Raw genomic sequence first — 25,010 nt, forward strand, 5'->3', positions numbered from 1 at the left:
TCAGCAAGCACACTGCTATCCAAAGCTGCAATCCATCAATTCTCTGGAAACGTTGCTCTCTGTAAAGCAAAGAGGAACATGATGGATTTTCTGCCATAAGCAGAGCCAGTAAAAGTGTTATGAGATGAGTAAACACATTTCTCACACCCTCACACTCCATTAATTATGTTTATATTTAACACTAGATTTCAGAGGCAAGACCTACAAGATGACCCAGCCCCAGACAACTGACTTCATTGGATGCTTGACCAGGAGATAGCAACAGTGTGGCAAATAGCAGATGTCTAACTCTAATATAACATAAAAATTGTTTGTAATTTTATTCCAAAATAAATAGTGTGTGTGTGTTATGATTGTGTGAATGCTCTGTCAGTCACTTTGACCTATCTGCACTCAAAAGACTTATTTTCCGTTATGATATTCTAAGACAAAGCATTTGAAAATAAGATTTAAGTTCACCAACATGTACCCTCAAGACTTTGTCAGGACTGGAGCAGTCAGCCATCTTGTGAATTAATTACTTTAATCAGTATATAAACTGATACTTCAGCATAACATTTAAAAAAATGTAAATTAGACCTAGGTCTACTGAGCCCAACATTCCGTCTTTGATAACGGCTGGTCCAGGTTGTGAGTACCTGCCAGATCCCAAAAGTAGGTCTATTTTCCATAGTTCACTTCCAGGGATGACCATTAGCTCCATGTCTACCTTGGAAATAATTGTTTACTGTATGTACTTTTCTTCAAGGAACTTGTCTTATCCAATCCCTTTCTTGCCTGGGAGAGCTTGTGCTTGTTATATCTCAGATGCTAAGTAGATTTGTAGCTGGATGGTAGAACACTCAACAGTTGTGAAAGCCTCCTCCCCAGCCTGAGTTGAAAGGGGATAGATTCCGTACAAACGTAAGGAAATTCTTCTTCACCCAGAGAGTGGTAGAAAACTAGAACGCTCTTCTGGAGTCTGTTACAGGGGAAAACACCCTCCAGGGTTTCAAGACAAAGTTGGACAAGTTCATGCTAAACTGGTGAGACTGGACTCATTTGGAGCACTGGTCTTGACCTTGGGACCGCTGCGTGAGTGGACTGCTGGGCAGGATGGACCATTGGTCTGACCCAGCAGCGGCAATTCTTATGTTCTGTGTGATTTTGCTAGCATAATTGTTTCTGTGGAAGATTTAATTTTCTCTTCTAAAACGGCTGGGCTGTGCAGATATTGTGTTCTGCAATTTAGATTAAACAATGTAATTACTGTTTATTTACAACTCAAATTTACAAATTTCTGATCAGTCTGTGCTGAGGTCCCAGTTCTTAATACCTTTCATTTATTTTGTTTAAAGAGCAGAACTTTTACCTTCCCTGCATATTACAAATAAATCTCCTCATGTCCTGTGATGTGAGCTGGGTCTATATCTATATCTAACCCTTCTCCTCAGCAACAACACAACGAAAGCCTACTTAGCAACCTGCATCAACTGGACTATGCAAGGATCTCAGAACCAGAAACTGTAAAATGAATAACTACAATCTGGGAGTTTAAATGTTATTTTTAACAACATAGCTAGTGTAATGCATGTAATACCTACTGTTTGTTCATTTGTATGACACTGTTTTAGATTAAAAATCAATAAAGATTAAAAAAAAAAAAAAAGATTATGATTTTTTAAAACTAAAATTTCTTAACCCCCCACTGCATTAAAGCTCCAAAAGAAATTCACACAAAAATATGAAGTACAATCATTTGATTGCTGCTACTAGAAGTCTTTGATCTCCAAGGCCTGGTCTGAATTTGCAATTTTAAAAGGTCTTTATTCTCTTAGACCTGCGATGCTAACTGATAAACCTTGCTTTACTATACCCTGAAGTACCATCTAGTTAAATGTGCCTAAGAATAATCTGACACCAAGAATGTGCCTTGACCTGGTAGACCAATAGACTTCTGGGATCCAGTGGTTTGTGGTAGAGGTCTGCATGGGAACGGGGATCGCGGGAATCGTGCGGGTCCCAAGGGGGTCCCACTGGAATCCCACCTAACCCACAGGACTCCCACAGGGTCCCCCCTCTAGCCAAAGGGACTCCCCCCCCCCCTCTAGCCAACGGGACTCCCACGGGGATGAAAGGCTTTGGAAGCAGGGATCGTCCATATAATAAAATGGACACATCAGCCTTAGTAAAAGAGGGGGTTTATAAGTTAATTACCTGAACAGAAAACAAAAAAAGGGTTCCACCAAAGAGATTCCACAAGGAAAACAGCAACAAAAGAAACTGTGGAATTGATGATCCCGTCAGAAGTAATTGCTTCTTTTTATGGGGACGGGCGGGGATAAAGATAATTCCTTGCGGGGATGGGTGGGGACGGAGAGGATCCTGACGGGGACGGATGGGGACAGAGAGGATCCTGGCGGGGACGGGCGGGGATGGGTGGGATTTCTGTCCCCGCGCAACTCTCTAGTTTGTGGGAAAGAAAACTATAATTCCTATCAATCAAAGAGAAGACAAGAAGTTCAAGAGGTAAAGCATTTCTCTAAGAGTACCTAAATAATCACATTACTGCCATACACAAGCTACCCCTAGACCACCCTTTGGATCTATCGATCTATTGAATTCCAGACCAGCTGCTGCTAAGAAATCATCATCCGGGATGCCATCTGTGAATAGCATCTACATATTTGGCTAGATGAAACTAGGAGTTACTACTGTTTGAACTATGGCCAACAGGCTTCAATATCCAACATCAACCAAGACCAGAGAGACAGGGTGGAGGGGTAGCAGTCCTTATTTGGGGTCACAATCAAACTGCACAGATTCACCATCACCCCAGCTAAATGAATCAGAATCCCTTTGAAGAGAAGAAACCAATCTGGCTGCTCATGGTATACCAAGCGCTTCGTAACACATCAGCTGTGTATGAACTCCTTGATCCGATTACACAGCTGATCGTTAGTTTAACTAGGGAAACTTTAATCTACATATCGAAACCCCAGAAACCATCACAATTGTCTTCCACATCCATTCCAAATCTTTTGGCTATCAAACTGTAAAACTATGGAATCTACTCCCCACAGACACACTAATATATACCCCGAATTCCGATAAAAAACGAAAACATGGCTCTTTCAGAAATCACTGACAAGGATTCAGTCTGACCTCACACTGTAGATGTATTTATTATACACAAACTCTGCTATTTGTAACCCACTGAACCAGATATCTATGTACTATAACATTACCATAGATCACCATAGAATTGCCATAAGACTCAAATATTACATATGTGTCACTAAGTATAAGTGACATCACAATTTACAACCCACTGATATAGATGACTGTGTACCATAGGATTGCTCCTGTATAACAATAATTAATGTAACCCACCTTGAACTCCAATGTAGAAGATTCAGCAGGATATACAGTAAGACCACATATAGCATAACATAACATGACAGCAGCAGGATTCACACAAGTGATCAATTTTCCAACCCACCAAAAGGGTCATATACTAGACTCAGTTTCCTACAAGGGGGGTTCACATCTCAGAATACCTAGATAGTAATATTGAATTAATTCCTCCATCATGGACAGACCACATTTAATCAAACTTTCTCTAAGTGACCACATAAAACAAATGGTATCTCCCAGAATTTGGAAAGAGATCAGCGACAAGAAAAAACTGATGGCTGAGAATTTCCTAGATGCCTTCGATTATCCACATGTGGATGAAAAGACAACTTGAATGCCAGAGCACACAATTTGGAATACACAATTAGCTAAGAGAAAACTGCGTCCTAAAAAAGGTTTCAAGCCCCACTCATAAACACTCACCGTGTTTCTCTCCAGAACTTTGGACTTTCAAAAGTGAAGGATGGAAACTGGAAAGGAGATGCATAAATTTCACCTGGATGAGAACAGGCTAAACTCTATTTATTTATTTATTTAATTTTCTATACCGTTCTCCCAGGAGAGCTCCGAATGGTTTATGTGAATTTATTCAGGTACATGTGACAAAGTACTGCCAAACCTTAACAGCATCCCAAAAAACAATATTTCTCTCAGTGCATTGAACAGTCTGCCAATTCAACCAACCACCTGTTCCGCATAGTAAACAGCCTACTGCAACCCCCACAATAGAACCAGCCTGCCCAGTCAAAACTGAACTGCAATGATTTTGCTGCACACTTTGCCAACAAAATTAAAAATCTCCATAAGGATTTACAGGCAGTCTCGCCCAGTTACCTGTCATTTAAACAGGAGTGCACAAACTTGCCCCCTCCTCACACAAACATAACATCAGAGAACTTTGACAAACTATCTGCTCCCTTGACTGCTGCCCATTAAAGAGAGTGCAGCAGCAGTGGTGTAGCGAGAGTAGGAGGTGCCCAGGGTGGTGGCACCCATCTGTGCCCTTTTGCCCGCCCCTCTATTCCTTCCTCTCTGCCCATCCCCCCGTTCCTTCCACACACCCCGCTCCTTCCCTGCCCCCACACCACATTCACACCCTCCCTTCCCCTGTAACTCATTAAATGTTCGCCAGTGCGAGCAGCTTCTCCAGCCTGCTGCTCGCACTGGTACTGGATTTCCCTGTGATGTCACTTTCTGACCCCGCAACCTGGAAGTTATTTCATAGGGGAGCCAGCCGGCATGAGCAGCAGGCCTGAGAAGTTGCTCGCGCTGGTGAGGATTTCAAGAGGTATGGTGGGGGGGAGAGGAAGATAGGGCAGGGGGAGAGGTACCAGTGCTCCAACCAAGACAGCACCCGGGACAGTCTGCCCCCCCTTACTATGCCACTGTGCAGCAGGCAAGCAGAGACCCTTGGCCACAAAAATTGTGAACTCCACTCTTTCTAATGGGCAACCACCAAAAACATAAAAGGGCAATGGTGTGTTCTCTGCTAAAGAAGCAGCAAAAGCAAGAAGACCCAAGTTTCCACAGGAAAAGAAGAACAAATCCAAACAAACAAAACTCAATGTTTTCGGACCATTGGTAATAGCTTATTTTAAAAAGTCCTCTTGATATTGTTTTTATCAAGAGGATTTTTAATAATAAACTACTACCAAAGGTCCAAGAACAATGAGTTTCCACAGTTTCGTTTGTTTGGATTTGATCTGCTAAAGAAGAACACTCGACCAGGATAAGCTTGAAAGTCACCCAGTATCTAAAATCCCTAGTACAGTCTGTTTTCAACTCAGTGATTGGCTAGAATAGATAAACTGGCTAGATCCATGTCAATTTAGATTCAAACCCTGTTACGGAATGGAAACAGTCCTCATAACTATATAAGATCTTCACAGAAACCAGAACAGCGGATTTGCCTCAGTGTTAGTTCTGCTGGACAGGACAATAGCTTTTGACACTGGGAATCATAATACCATGCTTGCATGACTGGCAGAGAAACAGATGTGCTTGGTTCAGATCCTATCTATCAGATAGGCAATGGTCCATACTGTTCAGCATCAACTCATTGCCACCATAGGCATTAACCTACAGGTTCTCATAAGGATATTTATTGCTGCCTATTCTATGCAATATCTACCTTAAGCCACTAACTGAGCTGATTTCATCAACGCTATTCATAATTAAACCACTCTTACCTTCAGCCTTAATAAACTGACTACCTATTTAACAGCAATTCAAGAATGAGCTAAAAACAACAAACTTTGCCTAACCCAAGTAAAACTGAGCTCATTGGGTCCTTAACACAAGTAGGCACACACCCAACATCAAAATCTCTGTCAGGAGATACAAATTCTCCCATTAATCACTTTGGAGTACAGCTAGACTCAACACTTACACTGATCCCCAAATCAAAGCAATCTTCGGGAGCTGCTTTTATCATTTGCTGCCTCTCTCCATACATTGAGAAGGCATGTCTTTTCATAGTGGTTCACTCCATGAAAACATCAAGACTAGATTACTGCAATGCACTCTACACTGGTTTGCACCTGCTCCAATTGATTCAGAAAGCTGCCTCAACAAGACTGATAGATGGTGTAAACTATAGTTACCATATGACTCCAGAAAAATAATTGAGACATCCAGGTTTTACTTTCATTGAAAGCAATGAAAATAAGGAGAAGAAATTGAGACATCTGGGTTTTAATTCCATTGAAAGCACTGGAAATAAAACCTGGATGTCTCAATCCATTCTCCTTTTTCTGGAGCCATATGGTAACCCTAGTATAAATGACATGACCACATTACACCACATCTGCAAAACTTTCACTGGCTACCAATACAATACAGGGCTGAATATAAAACTCTCTGATCTTCAAGGCCCTTAAAGGAAATGGGTGAGTACTTCAAGAATAGGATTTCCCTCTACACACCTCCAAGGTCACTAACCATACCTTCTCCAAAGGACATCACACAATGTGATATCCACCAATGAGTTTCTCTAGAATAGCCCCTTCACTTTGGAATGCTCTCCCTGACAGGCTTCACTCAACACAATACTGTCTCTACTTCAGAAAGTAGGTGAAATCTTGATTCTTCTCCCAAACATTTAATGGAAGATGCAACTAACTTGCTAGTCACACGCATACACAAGGACTAACATTGGCTGCACATATGAGGTCTGTTCAAAAAGTTCCAGGACAGTTTGAATTGTGCACCAACAGGAAGTTCTTTTGAGACACGCTAGGTGGCATTGAGTAGCTTGAAACCTCACAAGTTACCTCCTTTATTCCATTTGTTGATATCTTTTTTTGTCTCCGAGTTACAGCAGTTTTTGTGAAAGTGTGTTTTCGGGATTGGCTATTTTTTTATCATGTGCGAACTCAATGAGCAGTGCTACAATGTGAAGTTCTGTTTTATATTGGGTAAGACCGCTACAGAAACTTATGAAATGTTGAAAGTGGCTCATGGGGTCATGAGTTATGGAAGGTGTTTTGAATGCGTCAAAATTTGCTGACTTCTTCATGTTTTCTAAACTTAAATCTAAGCTGAAAGGAAAGAGATTCAACACTATTGAAGACATAAAGCAAAATTTGATGCAGCAACTTTTGGTGATTCGTGAAATGCACTTAATGACCACAGCAGCTGGTCAGTGGCCAGTCCATTAAAATACTGGTCCCTCACACGTCCAAATGGGTTTGTTTTCAATGTTTTACATTTGGACTTTTTGATATTTGATAATGGTCATAAAAGTTAGATGTCCTAAGGACCAGAACGTCTAGATGAGTCATTTTTAAAAAAAACAAAGGTCTTGCAGTTTTGAAAATGGTTGTTTTCCCAACCCAACTTTTGGACATCTTTGTGGAAATGTCCAAAGTCGGACTTAGACGTCCTATCAAAAATGTCCTTTCACCTTATCTATGTGGTCCACTTTTGATTCTACCCTATACCATCAATTAAAACATTTTACTGCGTATTGTGTTGCACTGTAAGTAGCCATAATATGCCAATTTTATAGACTTTCACATCTTTTGTTGTCCAAGAGGAGGGTTAGACATAGATACAGACCCAGCTCAGATCACAGAACATGAGTTGTTTGTAATATGTATGTATGTTAAAACTATTTTGTTATCTCTCTGTCTCCTGCTCACCCACCCACCCCTCCCCCTTCCTGTGAAACTATCCCTGAAATGCTTTCATGCTTTCCTTATATACTGGGGGAAGTAAAAAAAACGTAAGGGATAAGGCAAGGGGCTCGCGTGCACGCAACAAGGAGAGGGGTGGAGAGGAGGAGGGGTGCCGTGTCCTTAGCAAAATAGCACCCGACGCAGACCTCCCCCCCCTTGCCTTCCCCCCATACTAGGCCACTGCCTGTACTAGGGAAATCTTTCACCATAACAGAGATTTCACCGAAGCAACTGTGGCATCAAGAAATTCAGGGCATTAATGATATATGGAGTCCATTGACTACTTTTGTTGCATTACAGTAAGGGTCATGTTTCTTCCCTTTTCATTAGATTTCTTTACACATCCAGGGAGGGTGGGTAGGTGGGGGGAGGGAAATGTACTTTGAGGAGTTAAATTATTTAATTCTAATATTGAAATCACATCATATGTTTTTATTGTATTAATAAGTAAGATGAGGATGGGAGTAAATGACTTTTTAATGTAATAATTGTATAGTTATTAGTGCGTTTTATGCAGTATTTTATGATTTACCAATTGTATTGCATTATCAAAGGTTGAAAATCAATAAAGATTTAAGCAACAACAAAAAAAAGAAATTCAGGGCAAATCACTGTATGAGTCCAATTCATTTTGCCTCTCCTTTTGGAACAGCACATGACCTTTGCATGCGTCTTTGTTATTTCAGAAGCCTGGTTTTCTAGTAAATAGAGGCTTACAGAGTTCAGGCCAGGATAGACAGGTGTCTGAGAATACCCTGAGCAGGGCTGACCTCCCACTGAGTGGCTCTGTTTTTCACACATGGTCCAACTTTTCTGTCCTAGTTTTCAGCCCCTCCTGACTTGTGCAAATGAAGCCCCACAGGGAGTCCCTCTACACAAGGCCTCACACCCCTCCATATCCCTATGGAACATACCTCATTACTAACCCCCCCCCCCCCTCTTCTACAAAGCCGCGCAGTAACAGCCCCGAAGCCCATAGAGATTTAAAGGGCTTTGGGGCTGTTGCTGCACGGCTTTGTAAAACAGGCCCTAAGTTTCAATCTGCCGTTTCCAAGTTTATCTCATCGATCACTATTAAATTCTTAAGTAACTGATTATTATAAGTAGTTAATGTAGATTTTAGACCACATTTGCCTAAAATAATTATCTGATAAGTTAGAGGTTCTGTTACAGATAGTAAATCTGACAATTTTATTTAACTGGAAAGACTCCTCTAAATTGGATTATAACATATGGTGGAACATGGTCTGTTTATATAGTAAATATGAGAAAATATATGCAAATAAGTGTGGCAATATGAAGAAATTTAAAATGATTTGGAACTGCTTACTGAACATGAAGGAGTAAAGGATTGTAATGTTTACGTTTTCATTATATTATGATACCCTTGATGTTTATTTTATTATCATTTTATATTTCAATTGTAATGACATATTTAAATTTAATAAAATATTTTGGGAAAAGTTTATCTCATCGATTGTATTTATGGTTATATTTGTTCCTTTTTTTTTTTTTTTTACTAATGCTACACTGTTAATAAAACTTTAATAAAACTTTAGCTTCATTTACTAAGCTGCGATAGCATTTTTAGCGCACACAGGATTTTAGTGCACGCTAAACCCATGCTACGCAGCTAGAACTAACACCAGCTCAATGCTGGCGTTAAGGTCTAGCACGCACGGCAATTCAGCGCGCGCTAAGTGTGCGCTAAAACTGCTTTTGCAGCTTAGTAAAAGGAGCCCTAAGTTTCATGCCACGCTATGCTTGCTATATACCATCATAGATGAATTTCTTCATCTAATAAATCCCAATAAATACAGAAAGAAAAATAAGAAAACAAAGACTCAGCTCCTCCATTCACTGTCCCAGAACATCAGATAAGACACGTGAGATTATTAAAGAGTGTAGGCAGGTCCTGGAAGTCACAGCTGAACTCCGCATTGAGTGCTCAAGTTTCCATTTAAAAGTACAAAAAAATAATGTGCCTGATATTTAGCCAGCAGTAATAAGTGCTTTGCTGACCACTGCCAATATTAACCTGGAAAATTCAATTCTGGGCCATGTACAGGCTCCAGCATTGAATATCTGGGAATAGGGAGCTGGTGAAAAACATAATCAGTTAAGTTCACTTAACCAGCTTTGGAGATAGGACTTCAATGTATGCAGTCCTATTTATGAGGTTATCTTAACCAGTTAAGTGCTGAATATTGGGCAATTAACCGGCTACATGCCAACTCTGCCCCAGGAATGCTTCCAAATAGCACTAACAGGGCATTTTCAGTGGCACTATCCAATTAAGTACTGCTGAAAATGTCTGGTTGGCCTCTGACAGGCAATTTACATGTCATTCTTGGCCACTTAAATCATTTGGAATATCCAGCCCTAAATAACTACATAAAACAACAGCAACAAACAAAGGATCAAATCTGCAGTCTGTTTAGATTCTAGCTGGAAAAGAAAGAGGCTTTCTCCTCATCGGGGTCATTTCTTCTCCTCTTCAGTTTTCTGACTGATTCAGTAAAGAATAGAAATAAAAAAAGAAAATGAGATGATACCTTTTTTATTGGACTAAAATGGCTACCACACCATTTTATCCTGACAGAGTAGGTAAACAGGCGGAGGAATGTGACAGATTTTCACTGCCACATTCTAGGCAAGGGGCTGAAAACTAAATTTAATCCTGCACTGACAGGCCAACATGTCTGCCACTCCCCCACCCCCACCCCACTCGGAGTAAAGTTTCACGTCAAAGCTCTAGGAGGCTAGATTTCAAAAGGTGGCTATCTCAGACCCTGTCCTAAAAACCATTATTGGGAGCAAACCTAGGGAGAGCAATTCATGGCTTCTGTATTAACCATGTCCCAGGATCAGTATTAATTTCACTTTAACCTTTAATCACCTATATCAGGCTCATGAACAGGAAATTTGTCTTAATATGCCCTGCTGAACACGGGCATTTTTCTTCTCTTAAGAACATAAGAATTGCCTCTGCCGGGTCAGACCAGGGGTCCATCGCGCCCAGCAGTCCACTCCCGCGGCGACCCTCCAGGTCCTTGACCTGTAAGTTCCCTCCACCTGAATTGTTCCCTCCACCTTAAATATGTTCAATTAATTTTGGCTTATTTTCTTTTATTGGATGGAGAATGAGAATATAAGAATAGCCCTACTGGGTCAGACTAATGGTCCATCTAGCCCAGTAGCCCATCCCCATGGTGAACAATCCAGATCACCAGTACCTGGCGAAAACCCAAAGAGTAGCAACATTCCATGATACTGATCCATGGCAAGCAGTGGCCTCCTCTATGTCTCTCTCAATAACAGACAATGGACTTTTCCTCTAGGAAATTGTCCAAACCTTTCTTAAAACCAGCTACGCTATCCGCGCTCACCACAACTTCAGGCAATGCATTCCAGAGCTCAACTATTCTCTGAGTGAAAAAATATTTCCTCCTATTGGTTTTAAAAGTATTTCCTGTAACTTCATCAAATGTCCTTATTTTTTGATGGAGCAAAAAATCGATCCACTTGTACCCGTTCTACTCCACTTAGGATTTTGTAGACTTTAATCATATCTCCCCTCAGCTGTTTCTTTTCCAAGCTGAAGAGCCCTAACCTATTTAGTCCCCTTTGCCATCTTGGTTACTCTTCTTTGAACCTTTTCTAGTTTCACTATATCTTTCTTGAGATAAGGAGACCAGAATTGAATGCACTATTCCAGGTGAGGCCGCACCATAGAGCGAGAGAGGCATTATAACATTCTTAGTCTTGAACCATCCCTTTTTAAATAATTCCTAGCATCTTGTTTGATTTTTTTGGCCGCTGCTTGAACACCCAGTCTTCCAATTTCCTAAGGTCTGCCTGCAATTTTTCACAATCTGCATGTGTTTTAACAATTTTGAACAGTTTAGTGTCATCTGCAGATTTAATCATCTCACTCATCGTTCCAATTTCTAGATCATTTATAAATAAGTTAAATAGCACCATTTTTAGTACAAACCCCTGTGGCACTCCACTGTTTACTCTCCTCCATTGAGAAAAATTACTATTTAACCCAGTGGTCTCAAACTCGCAGCCCGGAGGCCACATGTGGCCCACCAGGTACTATTTTGAGGCCCTCGGTATGTTTATCATAATCACAAAAGTAAAATAAAACAGTTTCTTGATCATATAGAGGTCAGTAAGGAGGATGTCCTCAAACAGATAGACAGGTTAAAATGCGGCAAATCACCGGGTCCGGACGGGATCCACCCAAGGGTTCTGAAGGAACTAAGACAAGAAATAGCGGGCACAATCCAGCATGTTTGTAACCTATCCTTGAAAACTGGAGAGGTACCAGAGGTCTGGAAATTGGCGAATGTCACACCAATCTTCAAGAAGGGATCGAGGGGTGACCCCGGGAACTACAGGCCGGTGAGCCTGACTTCAATTATAGGGAAGATGGTGGAAGCTATGATAAAGGACGGCATTTGCGAGCACATTGAGAGAAATGGCCTACTGAGAACAAGCCAGCACGGATTCTGTAAGGGAAGGTCGTGCCTAACGAACCTTCTGTACTTCTTTGAGGGAATAAGCAGTCGGGTGGACAATGGGGAACCCATCGACATCATTTACCTCGATTTTCAAAAGGCTTTCGACAAGGTACCACATGAAAGGCTGCTTAGGAAACTGTGGAATCACGGGGTGGGAGGGGATGTGCACAGATGGATCGAGCACTGGTTGTCGGGTAGACTGCAGAGGGTCGGAGTAAAGGGCCAATATTCTGACTGGCGGGGAGTCACGAGCGGTGTGCCACAGGGATCGGTGCTGGGACCGTTACTCTTCAACATATTTATCAATGACCTGGAAAAGGAGGCAAAGTGCGAGGTTATAAAATTTGCAGACGATACGAAACTGTGCGGCAGAGTTAACTCCAGGGAGGAGTGTGAAGACCTGCAAAGGGACCTAGACAAGCTGGAAGACTGGGCAAACAAATGGCAAATGCGCTTTAACGTAGGATATTGCAAGGTCATGCATATAGGGAAAAAGAACCCGTTGTTCAACTACAAATTGGGGGGGGGCATTGTTGGGAGAAAGCAATCTTGAGAGAGACTTGGGTGTGCTGGTGGATGCATCACTAAAGCCATCTGCACAGTGCGCAGCGGCCTCAAAAAAAGCCAACAGGATGCTGGGCATCATAAAGAGGGGCATAACTACCAGGACGCGGGAAGTCATCATGCCACTGTATCGAGCGATGGTGCGTCCGCATCTGGAATACTGCGTTCAATATTGGTCGCCGTACCTCAAGAAAGACATGGAGGTACTTGAGAGAGTCCAAAGGAGAGCAACGAAACTGGTAAGAGGGCTGGAACACTACCCATATGCTGAGAGGTTGGATAGGCTGGGGCTCTTCTCTCTGGAAAAAAGGAGGCTCAGGGGTGATATGATAGAGACCTTCAAGATCATGAGGGGCATAGAGAGGGTGGATAGGGACAGATTCTTCAGGCTGAAGGGGACAACAGGTACGAGGGGGCACTCGGAGAAACTGAAGGGAGATAGGTTCAAAACGAATGCAAGGAAGTTTTTTTTCACCCAAAGGGTCGTGGACACTTGGAATGCGCTACCGGAGGAAGTGATCAGGCAGAATACGGTACAAGGATTCAAACAGGGATTGGATGGATTCCTGAGGGATAAAGGGATCGTGGGATACTGAGGGAGGAGCTGGGATGTAACACAAGTATAGGAAGTTAATCAGGTAATGAGTATAAACTAACCTGGTCGTGCATGTGCAAGACCGGAGGGCTAGAACTTCGATAGGAAGGCAGGACTTAAATGGGAAACCAAGGTGGCAAGGGAGCCCCTTCTGATGATTCAGACAGGTCTTGACCTGTTTTGGGCCGCCGCGGGAGCGGACTGCTGGGCGAGATGGACCTGTGGTCTGACCCGGCGGAGGCACTGCTTATGTTCTTATGTTCTTATATGTCTCTTTAGCTATAAATTACAATATTAATAGTAAGACTTAGACAAAAGGAAAGATTTATAAAGTATAAAGAGTTTTACCTCATGCAAAATTGTCATTTCTTTAATAAGACATTAACTATTTTTTTCTGAGGCCCTCCAAAATATCTACAAATCCAAAATGTGGCCCTGCAAAAGGTTTGAGTTTGAGACCTCTGATTTAACCCTACCCTCTGTTTTCTATCTGATAACTAATTCCTAATCCACAATTAAACTTTGCCATTTTCTTAGGAGCCTCTCATGCTTTCTGAAAATCAAGATACACTACATCAACCGGCTCACCTTTACCCATCTTGTATAAAGAAATGACCTAATAATTAGAGCAAGAGCTTGGAAGCAAGGACAACAGGATACAAATCCTACATCCCTCACTGATTTTCCTTGTGAATTGGGCAAGTCATTATGGAGCTCATTTTCAAAAGAGAAAAACTTCCCCCATAAAGGCAAAATGTGGCATTTGGGTGTTTTGTTTGCTAAAACATGCAATTTGCCATTTTTGAAACTCATTTTTAGACGGTTTTCTATGCTGCTTGACTGCAGTATATCTAAATCTCTAGAGGGCGTGTTGGAGGTGTGTTTTGTGCAGGATTAGGGTGTACTTATGATTTGGCCATTTTTCTGCAATAATGGAATAGTGCAATAACTTGGACATTTGAGGCTAGACTTGTTTCAATTATGAATAAGTGCCAAAAAGATAGCCAAACTAACCAGATGACTATGGGAAGCATGAAGGCATGTCCCCCTTACTCCCCCAGTGGTTAATGGCCCTATCCCATTCCCTAAAGATATGAATGAAACAGTACCTACCAACCTGTATGACAACTTCTGATGTTATGACCAGTTCTATTAAAGCAGCAAGTAAGTCTCTGGAGTAGCCTAGTGGTTAGCTCAAAATTCCACTCTAACCAGTACACTTAGAAACATAGAAACACGATGGCAGATAAAGGCCAAATAGCCCATCCAGTCTGTCCATCCGCAGAAACCATTATCTCTTTCTCTTTCTAAGAGACCCCACGTGCCTATCCCAAGCTGTCTTGAATTTAGACACAGTCTCCATCTCCACCACCTCTTCCGGGAGACTGTTTCACATACTTACCACCCTTTCTCTAAAAAAGTATTTCCTTAGATTACTCCTGAGCCTATCACTTTATCCTATGCACTCTCATTCCAGAGCTTCCTTTCAAATGAAAGAGACTTGAGTCATGCGCATTTACGCCACTTAGGTATTTAAACATCTCTATCATATCTCCCCATTCCCAACTTTCCTCCAAGCATACATATTGAGATCTTTAAATCTGTTCCATATGCCTTATGACTAAGATCATGCACCATTGTAGTAGCCTTCCTCTGAACCGACTCCATCTTTTTTATATCTTTTTGAAGGTGTGGTCTCCAGAATTGTACACAATATTCTAAATGAGGTCTCACCAAAGTCTTATACAGGGGCATCAATGCCTCCTTTTTCCTACTGGCCATACCTCTCCCTATGCACTCTAGCATCCTTTTAGTTTTTGCCATCACCTTTTCAACCTGTTTAGCTACTTTAAGATCATCACATATAATCATACCCCAGTCCCGTTCTTCTGTTGTGCACATAAGTTCTTCACCCCCTAAACTGTACTGTTCCCACTTGTGGTGGAAAGTGTGAGCCCTCCAAAACCTACCTATAACCTACTATACCAACATGTGACTCCTGCAGGCATAAGGACTACTGGGGTGGTATACAGTTGAGTACAGTAGGTTTTGAAGGGCTCACCATACAATGTAAGGGGGTTATGGTGAGATGTGTACCTGTGACCTTTTATGTAGAGCCCCCTGGAGTACCCCACTGTTCTGCTGAGATGGCTGTATATCCAGTCTACTATGAATTCTGGCTCCTCCTATGTCCCAATGGATGAATTTGGTGTGGGGGGGGAGTTAACGGTTCAAAAAAGATAGATGTACTGAAGACAAACATATCTCAGAAATGGTCATATTTGAAACAAAAAGATAAACATTTTCCTGTTTTGAAAATGGTCATGTCCACTACTAGTTTTTGGATGTTTTACACAAAATTTCTAAACTTGGATTTAGACATCATATTGACAACGTGTCTCTTTATCTCCTGCAATCTTAGGTACCCACTTGGATTGTAAGCACTTGGAAACAGCAGCCTTTGGTATTGGATATATGTTACCATGGCACTAATAAGTGATCCTATAATCTGTGCTACAGTTTGCCCTGGTTGGTGGCTTTATGTTTTTGTTTGCTTTTTTAAATGAGCATGCTCTGAAAGAAAAAATAGTTCTGAGAAGACCTGATGAAAAAATGGCAGATCTACTGTGCACTTGGGTTCCTCTCCATCATAATCAGAACAAGGCTGAGTGTCCATTCCGTGTCAGCCCTGCAGATTGTCTTTAATAGTAAAAACTGCAGCAACTTCTTAGCAGATAACCATGTTGCCTTTATGACAAATGCATCTATTTTTGTAAATGGTATGGTAGCTGCCTTAGGCCATCCTACCTTATCACACTACTCAGGTGCAGGATGCCATCAAAGCCACCGACCACATAAATGAAGTTATTCAGAGTAGTCACTCCGAGCCCACAGCGTTTCATGGGCACAGGGCTGTTCACCTTCCATCCATGGAGAAGAGGATTATAGCACTCCACACAGCTAACATCACCACTGGCGTTCCATCCCCCTACTAGCACAAGAAAAGAGAAGAAGATCAAACACTCTACACACACCAGCTTCTCACAAACATTGATTTCTCATCTTTTCTATCACTGTCTGAAACCTGGGGGAGTTCTGATGTTTCTGTTTTGCATCTGTGGCAAAGTCTGTGTGACGGGGTCCCATCATGGACAATTTCCCTTGCTTCTGCCTATCCCTCAGCTGGGGAATAGGGAGGCCCTTCCAGCTGACTAACGGTTTTCCATATTTCAAAATGCTGTTAGTTTTTATTTATTTATTATTAGCATTTGTACAACTATTCAAAACCCAAGATAGCTTTACAATCCCAAGTAAATGCTGTACACAGAAAGCAACAGTGAAAACATAAGATAGTTTTTTTTAAAAGAAGGAAAGGTAAATGACAAAATGACTACAGTTTACACATGGGAACAGCACATGAATACCAAAACAACACATATGTGGGACACAAAAAGGATTTTAAAAACCACCAACTGGGTTTTAAAGTGACCAAGACCTCAGGGACACATTGATCCATTCCTCACCCATTGAATCTTTAATCATGTAGTTGCTGTTCCTGTCAGAAAAGCAGGACTGCCTGGCCATTTCATAAATAAAAACACGCTATAGTCTCCATGTTTTTTGCAGAAAGAAAACTCTCAAACCTAAATTCAGCCATTTTGGCCCAGATTCTCTAACCTGCGCCATTGTCGGCAGCTGCTTTAAAAGCTTCGGCCGATCATATGTCAATCACACGACAGCACCAGTTCGAGAAGCATTTCCTCCTTCACCACTCCTTTCCTATCTCCGTCATCCAGCGGTCCCACCTCCTCCCTTGCCGGCTGCTTCCCTTTAACATATCTGAAGAACGGTTTGAAATTTCGTGCTTCCCTGGCTAGCCTCTCTTCATATTCTCTTTTTGCGCTTCTAACCATGCGGTTCTCTGACAAGCTGCTCCATGAAGCTGTCCTGTATAGCCTTTAGAAATCCAGTCTCCCTAGAGCATTGTGAGTTTCCAAGACTCCAGTCTATCCCGGGATAGTTGAAGTCTCCCATAACAATCGTGTTACCGTTTTTGCATTCTCGCTTTATTTGCGGTTCTGTTATCACAGTGAATATGGAGGGAGAAGTGTAGTCTTCATTCTCACTGCCTTCTGGGGGGCACTGAGGTCTGTGGGGGCAGAAGTTAAGGAATAGAAGCCTGGCAAGAGAGAAGGGTGGGATGGAATCATAAAGCTCCAGGGAGAGGATAGGTGGAGCAAAATTCATGTCTCCTAGTCTCACAATGCTTAATGTTCATGTCATTTAAAATATACATGCACAAACATAAGTTACATGAGAAAGTTTCTGTACATGTACAGATAAATTGCACAGACATCATTTAAAGTGTTCCACGGTATATATATACCAGTGGTCTCAAACTCGCGGCCCAGGGGCCACATGCAGCCTGCCAGGTACTATTTTGAGACCCTCGGTATGTTTATCATAATCATAAAAGTAAAATAAACAGTTTCTTGATCATATGTCTCTTTATAAATTACAATATTATTATTAAGACTTAGCCAAAAGGAAAGATTTATAAACTATAAAGAGTTTTACTTCATGCAAAATTGTCATTTCTTTAATAAGACATTAACTATTTTTTCTGAGGCCCTCCAAGAACCTACAAATCCAAAATGTGGCCCTGCAAAGGGTTTGAGTTATATACCATAAAGAGAACACCTTATAAAGGTATTTAAGGAAGTAAGAATGAGTTACCTTCTGGAGCACATTGGTTATCTAGATAAATTGTAAACCCACCGAGACAGATAGATTGTGAGCCCACTGGGACATATAGGGAAAATGCTTGAAATATCTATATGTAAAAAAGGCAGTATACAAGTCCCAGTTCCTTAGTTCAATATTTTTATTGAGTTTTATTGAAAAATACAAGAAGCAGTCCAAATACAAGACATCAAGACAAAAAAACGCTTAGTATGTCACATATTCAGCTACAGTCTACAATAGAAGAATCAAAACATTCTAAAAAATCCAGAGTATTGGAACTGCTTACGAAAGAATAAGAGAGAAAAATAGAGAGAAGAGAGAAGAAGAAGAAGTAGATGAAGAAGAAGAGGAAGATAAAGATAAAGAAGAAGAAGACAGGAGTGTCTATGAAACAGAACGAACATAGGAGTCCAAGAATCTCCAAGGTGATTTACATCGCACCAAGTTTGTGGAAAGTCGAGCTATATTTTTATTTTCATATGCATATGATTCAAATTTATGATACATGCTCAAAGAGTTCCACCAAAAAGTACAATCTAGTAACGAAGAAGTCTTCCAATTTTTCAAGATGTGCATAAGGGCAGTCACAAACATGGTATCAATGAGTTTAGGAGGACAATTCGATTGAGCAAAGCAGGGGTGTTGAGATCGAAGAATTATAATGTCCAAAGAAATTTCTTCTGAACAGTTAGTAATATGTTTTATGGTGTCCCAAATGCGAGTCCAGAAGGAACGAACTGGAGTACAATGGAAAAGCATATGATCAAGAGTTCCGGCATCTTTCATACAATTCCAACATATAGAGTCTTGTTTTAGGTTAGCTTTCCACATCCGAAAAGGAGTCCATACTGCATTCCACATAATGAAGAACATTGACACAGGGGCTGGGGGTAATCACTGCTGCTTCAGGATGTTGGAGGCAAAGAACTTTCTCTCCCTCAGCTCTCCTTTATTTGGTCAGTAATAAAATCTACTTCAGCAGTTGGAACCTAAGCACAGTACCGGGCAGAGCTTTGGATTCTTGCCCAGAAATAGCTAAGAAGAAGAAAAAAAATTAAATTGAATCAGATTGGGCAGACTGGATGGACCATTCAGGTCTTTATCTGCTGTCATCTACTATGTTACCATGTAATCTAATCCAGTATTTCTGAGTCACATTATGCCTAATTAGGTTCAAGGCAACTTACAATATATGTAAGGAATTATAGAATGTTATCTATCGTCAGCCGTAATAGAAGCAGCCCTAGGTGCTGTCTCACTGAGTTGCCAAGCCTCACACTGAATTTCTTTGATTCAACATGGAAGGGATCTACAACTAATTTCAAAAATAGTTACTTCTCACCAGAAAACAGGGAGGTGGGGGGGGGGGGTGGAGAAAGGGAATGGGACTTGTATATTGCTTTTCAGTGGTTACATATTCAAAGTGGTTTATATATATAAAGTACTTATTTTTATATCTGGGACAATAAAAGATTGAATGACTTGCCCAGAGTCATAAGGAACAGTGCTGGCAAATCGATCCTATAACTTCAGGACCCTGAGGTAGCAGTTATATCACTGGGCTACTCCTCACCTCTACAGAAACTGTGTCCAATTCACAGGATCCAGTCAGAAAAGCTTCCCAGTGGGGCAGGAAGATTTACAGTGAGATGTTAGATGCATGCATGCCATATCTAGACTGGTTTATAGGGGCAGGAGAGAGAGGTATTGATATAGTCTATATGCATGAGAGAAATCTGCATATGCTGGATCATCAGTGGAGAAAAAGCCTCAAAAACGTATATCACGCAGCAATCTTTGATGAGTTTTTGATAAAGTTTTCAAAACATTTTAATAACTTATAAAATTTTACTGCTTTCTTTTAAAATCAAACTTTCACATCTACCTTTATTCCTGGACAAATTACTAATACCCCAAAGTTCTCCCCGTACCTTACGATCTGCTGACCAAAAACTCCTCTTCATTCCCTCCATAAAAGAATCTTACTATACCAGGAAAACAAATTTTGCTATAACAGCCCCTACACTATGGAATTCTCTCCTTCAATCTCTTCGAGACGAAACTGATTTACCTAAATTTAAAACTAATCTTAAAACTTTCCTATTCAAGGATGCCTTCAATAAATCCTAATCTTTTATATCCACTTATCTACTCATCCTTTTCAAAAATTTCTTTTTCATTTCAGCGCACATCATTTATACCATGCACCCTTCTCCTCCATGTTCTATCCCTTCCCCCTATCTCATTTCCTCAAATATTATGTAACTTTTTCCCTCCTTCCCAACTTTCCTCACAGTCACGTTTGTCAGTATATGTTTAATGTGTTTTTATTAATTTTTTCAATACACTATTAACTAGTTCTAACTTTCCTTCTTATTAATTTCTTGTTTTTTTTAAATTGTAAACCGGTCAGATATTTGTTTTATGATCGGGATATCAAAAATCAATAAACTTGAAACTCAATAAACTTAATACTTTTTTAGCGTTCTAGCATTTTAGCATTTTAGCGTTTAGAGTTCTCTGGAGCCAGAGCTAAGTAGTTGTTGCTTCTGCTTTTTTCAGCTTGTTATACTTTGAAGCTTGATAATTTGTTTATCCTTTACAAAATTTTATAAAAACGACAAAAACGCTAAAAAAGTATTAAATGTTTTGAAAACTTTAAAATTTTTTGATTACTTTGCACAGTTGTAGGTTGTTCCCTCTTTAGATCTTTCAACATTATACGGGTGTGAGTTTTTTGGGTTCACGGAAGTTTCGCCCCCCACATTTCGCCCCCAGCAATTCGCCCCTCACATTTCGCCCCCGCACATTTCGCCCCCCGGATGTTTCGCCCCCACACATTTCGCCCCTGCACATTTCGCCCCCCGGATGTTTCGCCCCCACACATTTCGCCCCCGCACATTTCGCCCCTGAGTGTCAGACTATTCCTCTCGCAGGCGATTTCTTTGCCGACACGACGGCAGGCTACAAATTCAAAGTGCACAGCTGGCTGTTCTCACTGCCTCTAATGTCGGCCCTGCAGCTCCGGACTTCCCCACACCTGCTCTCTCCCCCCCCCCCCCGATCACTATTATTTTAAATGTTATGGCAGCCACGGCGCTGTATCCATCGGAGGAGACTTCTAACCTCGGCCATGAAGTTGCTGTTGCAGGAAGAGTTCCGGGGCAGGCCGAGGTTAGAAGTCTCCTCCGATGGATACAGCGCCGTGGCTGCCATAACATTTAAAATAATAGTGATCGGGGGGGGGGGGGGAGAGCAGGTGTGGGGAAGTCCGGAGCTGCAGGGCCGGCGTTAGAGGGAGTAAGAGCTGATGGTGCCACAGGGTCCCGCGTTGGGGGGGGGAGGGAGGAAGAAAGAAGATGGGGGTCATAATCCAACGCTACCTCGGCCTGAGGTGTGGGGAAGTCCGGAGCTGCAGGGCCGGCGTTAGAGGGAGTAAGAGCTGATGGTGCCACAGGGTCCCGCGTTGGGGGGGGGAGGGAGGAAGAAAGAAGATGGGGGTCATAATCCAACGCTACCTCGGCCTGAGGTGTGGGGAAGTCCGGAGCTGCAGGGCCGGCGTTAGAGGGAGTAAGAGCTGATGGTGCCACAGGGTCCCGCGTTGGGTGGGAGGGGGGAGGGAGGAAGAAAGAAGATGGGGGTCATAATCCAACGCTCAGGGGCGAAATGTGCGGGGGCGAAATGTGTGGGGGCAAAACATCCGGGGGGCAAAATGTGTGGGGGCGAAATGTGTGGGGGCGAAATGTGTCTGGGGGCGAAATGTGGGGGGCGAAATGTGAGGGGCGAATTGCTGGGGGCGAAATGTGGGGGGCGAACCTTCCGGATCCCAGTTTTTTGCCGATGACAATAAGAATGCCAGCTGAAAATCATCAAAGATTGCTGCTTGATATAAGTTTTTGAGGCTTTTTCTACACCTGTTTTATATCTTAATGTTAGATCTTATTGTGGTAACCCATTGCTGGTGAGTGACATTTTTTGAATTTTTGGTTTAATTGTCACTACACTAGTTGCATTTAAATACCTTTGTGGTATAAATGCAGAGAAGGTAGGTCTCTTTCAATTAAAAGGAAATTCTGGAACAAGGGGACATAGGATGGAGGTGAAAAGGGATAGACTCAGGAGCAATTAAAGGAAATATTTCTGTATGGAAAGGATGATGGATACATAGAATCACTTGAAGTCAGTCAATTTGTACCTTTGCTTAATCTTTTGTAAACCCGCATAGAACTTCACGGTATTGCGGTATATAAGCTGTTATTATTATTATTATTCCCAGAGGCCAGGACATTATCTGAAATCATTGGACTAGACTAAGGATCTCTAAGGAAGAGGGAGGAATTCTAGAAGTGAGCAGATGGTGTTGATGGGCAGAGTGGATAGGGCCAAGTCTGCTGTCATGTTTTCTGTTTCTATGTAAAGGGATAGGGACTTGATAAATCCTCTTTCTTGTGGGTACAATCAAAGCAGTTTACATATACTATATGCAGGGACTTTTTTCTGTTCCAAATGGGCTCACAATCTAAGTTTTGTACCTGGGGCAATAGAAAGTTCACGTGATTTGCCTAGCGTCATAAGAAGCTGCAGTGGGAACTGAACCCAGTTCACCAGGTTCTCAGTCCACTTCATGAACCATTAGGCTATAAATATGATACTCATTCATAGAAATAGGATTATAGAGGCTCAAAAATATAGAACCACTTACTCACACAGCTCAAACACAAGCATCAACTCTTTGTGAAAGCCATTTCATCACAGCCTCATCCCTTAAGTAATTTTTGTTTCATATATTTGAAAAAGGCAATATGTGAAAGTTGACTTATCTGAACATACAGTCCCAAAGGGAAAATTTTTCCAACAGCATTCAGTTTATCAAACCACGGAGAAATATTCCTTATGAAATGCTCCGTTATACAGACTCCATCCGTTGCATAACAAGCTTTAGAAACATAGAAACATAGAAAATGACGGCAGAAAAGGGCTATAGCCCACCAAGTCTGCCCATTCCAATTATCCGCTCCCCAGAGTTCACTCCCCTAGAGATCCCACGTGAATATCCCATTTCCTCTTAAAATCCGTCACGCTGCTGGCCTCAATCACTGCTGGCTTTGTTTCTATGTGACAGTGAAAATGGAAAGTGCTGTTTTCAGAAGAGCTACTGGAAATCAGTTTGCTTGTGGGAAGGATGGGTAGAAATTAAACATGGGGGGTGGGGTGATATTAAGACCGCAGGAGAGAGGCCAGCTAATTCCCAGTCGGCACTGACTGTCAATATTCAATGCTGGGCCATTACTGGTGACCGGTATTGAATATCCCATCTGTCTTTGGCTAGCTCAAACTTAGCCATAAACGTCAATGTTAAGCACTGGCCGGCTAAGTTATAGCAGCCCTGCTTTTTGCGTGGCCTGATTTGGCCACTAAATTTGACCAGTCAACGCTTAAAATTGGTGGCTATCGCATGATATAGCCAGCCAAGTTTAAGCCACTGACTGCTATTATTCAGTAGGAGAAAGCTGGCTTTCTCTCATGGAATATTAGCAGTTAGGCGACCAAACGCTATTTAACAGGCCAGGAGCCATTCCAGGACAGTTAAATAGCGCCAGACTGTTTTAAAGATTTTTATGAACTGTACCTCAAGAATTTGAACACATTCATAATAATATTAAAAGCAGAAAGCACCTACATTTCATTTAATTGCCAAAAATGAATAAATATGGTTTATAAATTAGCATAATGTTAAAACTAGGCTATTTAAGAGGGATTTTTTAATACTGTTGATTAGCCAATTTGCTGAGCATTTAATGGAAGGCATATAAAATTGAGTGCTGAATTTGTCCTGATTATTTGTTTCTTTTTGTAAAGATTATGGGGCTCATTTTCAAAACACAAAGATGTCCAAACCTAAAGAGGCACTTGGGACATTTTTCTCACCAAGATGTCCAAGTGCCAATTTTCCAAAACTGACTTTCTGGACATCATGCTAGGCTTCCTGCCATTGTGTGTCCAAAGTTCAAGGGGGCATGTTGAAGGTGTGCTTTGGATGTGCTTCTGAGACTTCTTGCGGTGATAATCGAACCTTTCCCAGGACATTCAGGACGGAACTTAAACATCTGGAGCTAGACCTCTTTTAAAAGCATCTAAGTGCTAAAATGGTACCCAACTGACAAGATAACCACTGGATATATTAAGTAATGACCTCCCACCCACTCCCCCAGTGATCACTGACCCCCTCCAACTCCCCAAACATCTGAATGAAACAGTACATATCTGTGTTTAGAACAGCAGCACCTGGTATGGGAAATCCTTGTAGAGCATCACACAGGTGTCTTAAGTAGCCTGGTGGGTGAGCTAGTGAACCATAGAGAGATGGACCCAGGCCCAAAAGCCACTCTAACCACTACATTTACTCTGGAAAGGGTGAGCCTATCAAAATCCTAGTATACTGCCATATAGGCACCTGCAGCCATAAAGGTTATTGGGGTGGTAGACAAGTGGGTATAATAGGTTGGGGGGGGGGAGTTCTGGAGAGCTCACCATGCATTATAGAGGGGTTTATGTGAAGTTCACAGCAATGCCCTCTAAGGTGCCCCACTATTCTGTTGGCATGTCTGTGTGGCCAGTCCATTACAATGCCAGCCCCTCCCACATCCAAATGGTCTGGATTTGGACATTTTGAATTTGGACACTTTTATGTTTGAAAATGGCCAAAAAAGTTAGGTGACCTAAGGCTGAACATCCTGATGGCCAAGACATCTAAATAGGTGGTTTTGGGGGGGAAAAAAAAATTGGATATCTAGCTGTTTCGAAAAAGGATGTTTCTTTGACCTGACTTTTTGCCTCTGATCTAATCCCAGCTCAGCCATTGATTGTGGCCTTATCACTGGGGAAGATGCTCAAAAGTTTGCTGTGGAAGTAAGATTGTTTGTAGTCAGTCTTACTTGTAAGGCGGCTCAGACTCTGATAATCAAAAGGGTTCTCATGTGAGCAGGCACCAGGCACAGTTCC

The 25,010-nt window shown here is 41.7% G+C and overlaps 1 protein-coding gene across 3 annotated transcripts in view; it reads right to left on the reverse strand.

Annotated features, from left to right (window-relative positions):
- The window catches only part of LOC117368226 (kelch-like protein 20), a 49,671-nt gene that overhangs the window by 18,194 nt on the left and 6,467 nt on the right, over positions 1–25,010 (reverse strand). For all 3 annotated transcript variants that reach the window (XM_033961662.1, XM_033961660.1, XM_033961661.1), the window contains one exon: positions 16,071–16,254. In XM_033961662.1, coding sequence (XP_033817553.1) covers positions 16,071–16,254 — 184 coding nt within the window. The remainder of the gene's footprint in view (positions 1–16,070; positions 16,255–25,010) is intronic.

The sequence above is a fragment of the Geotrypetes seraphini genome, chromosome 10 (genome assembly GCF_902459505.1).
Source record: "Geotrypetes seraphini chromosome 10, aGeoSer1.1, whole genome shotgun sequence".
Classification (NCBI taxonomy): Eukaryota; Metazoa; Chordata; class Amphibia; order Gymnophiona; family Dermophiidae; genus Geotrypetes; species Geotrypetes seraphini.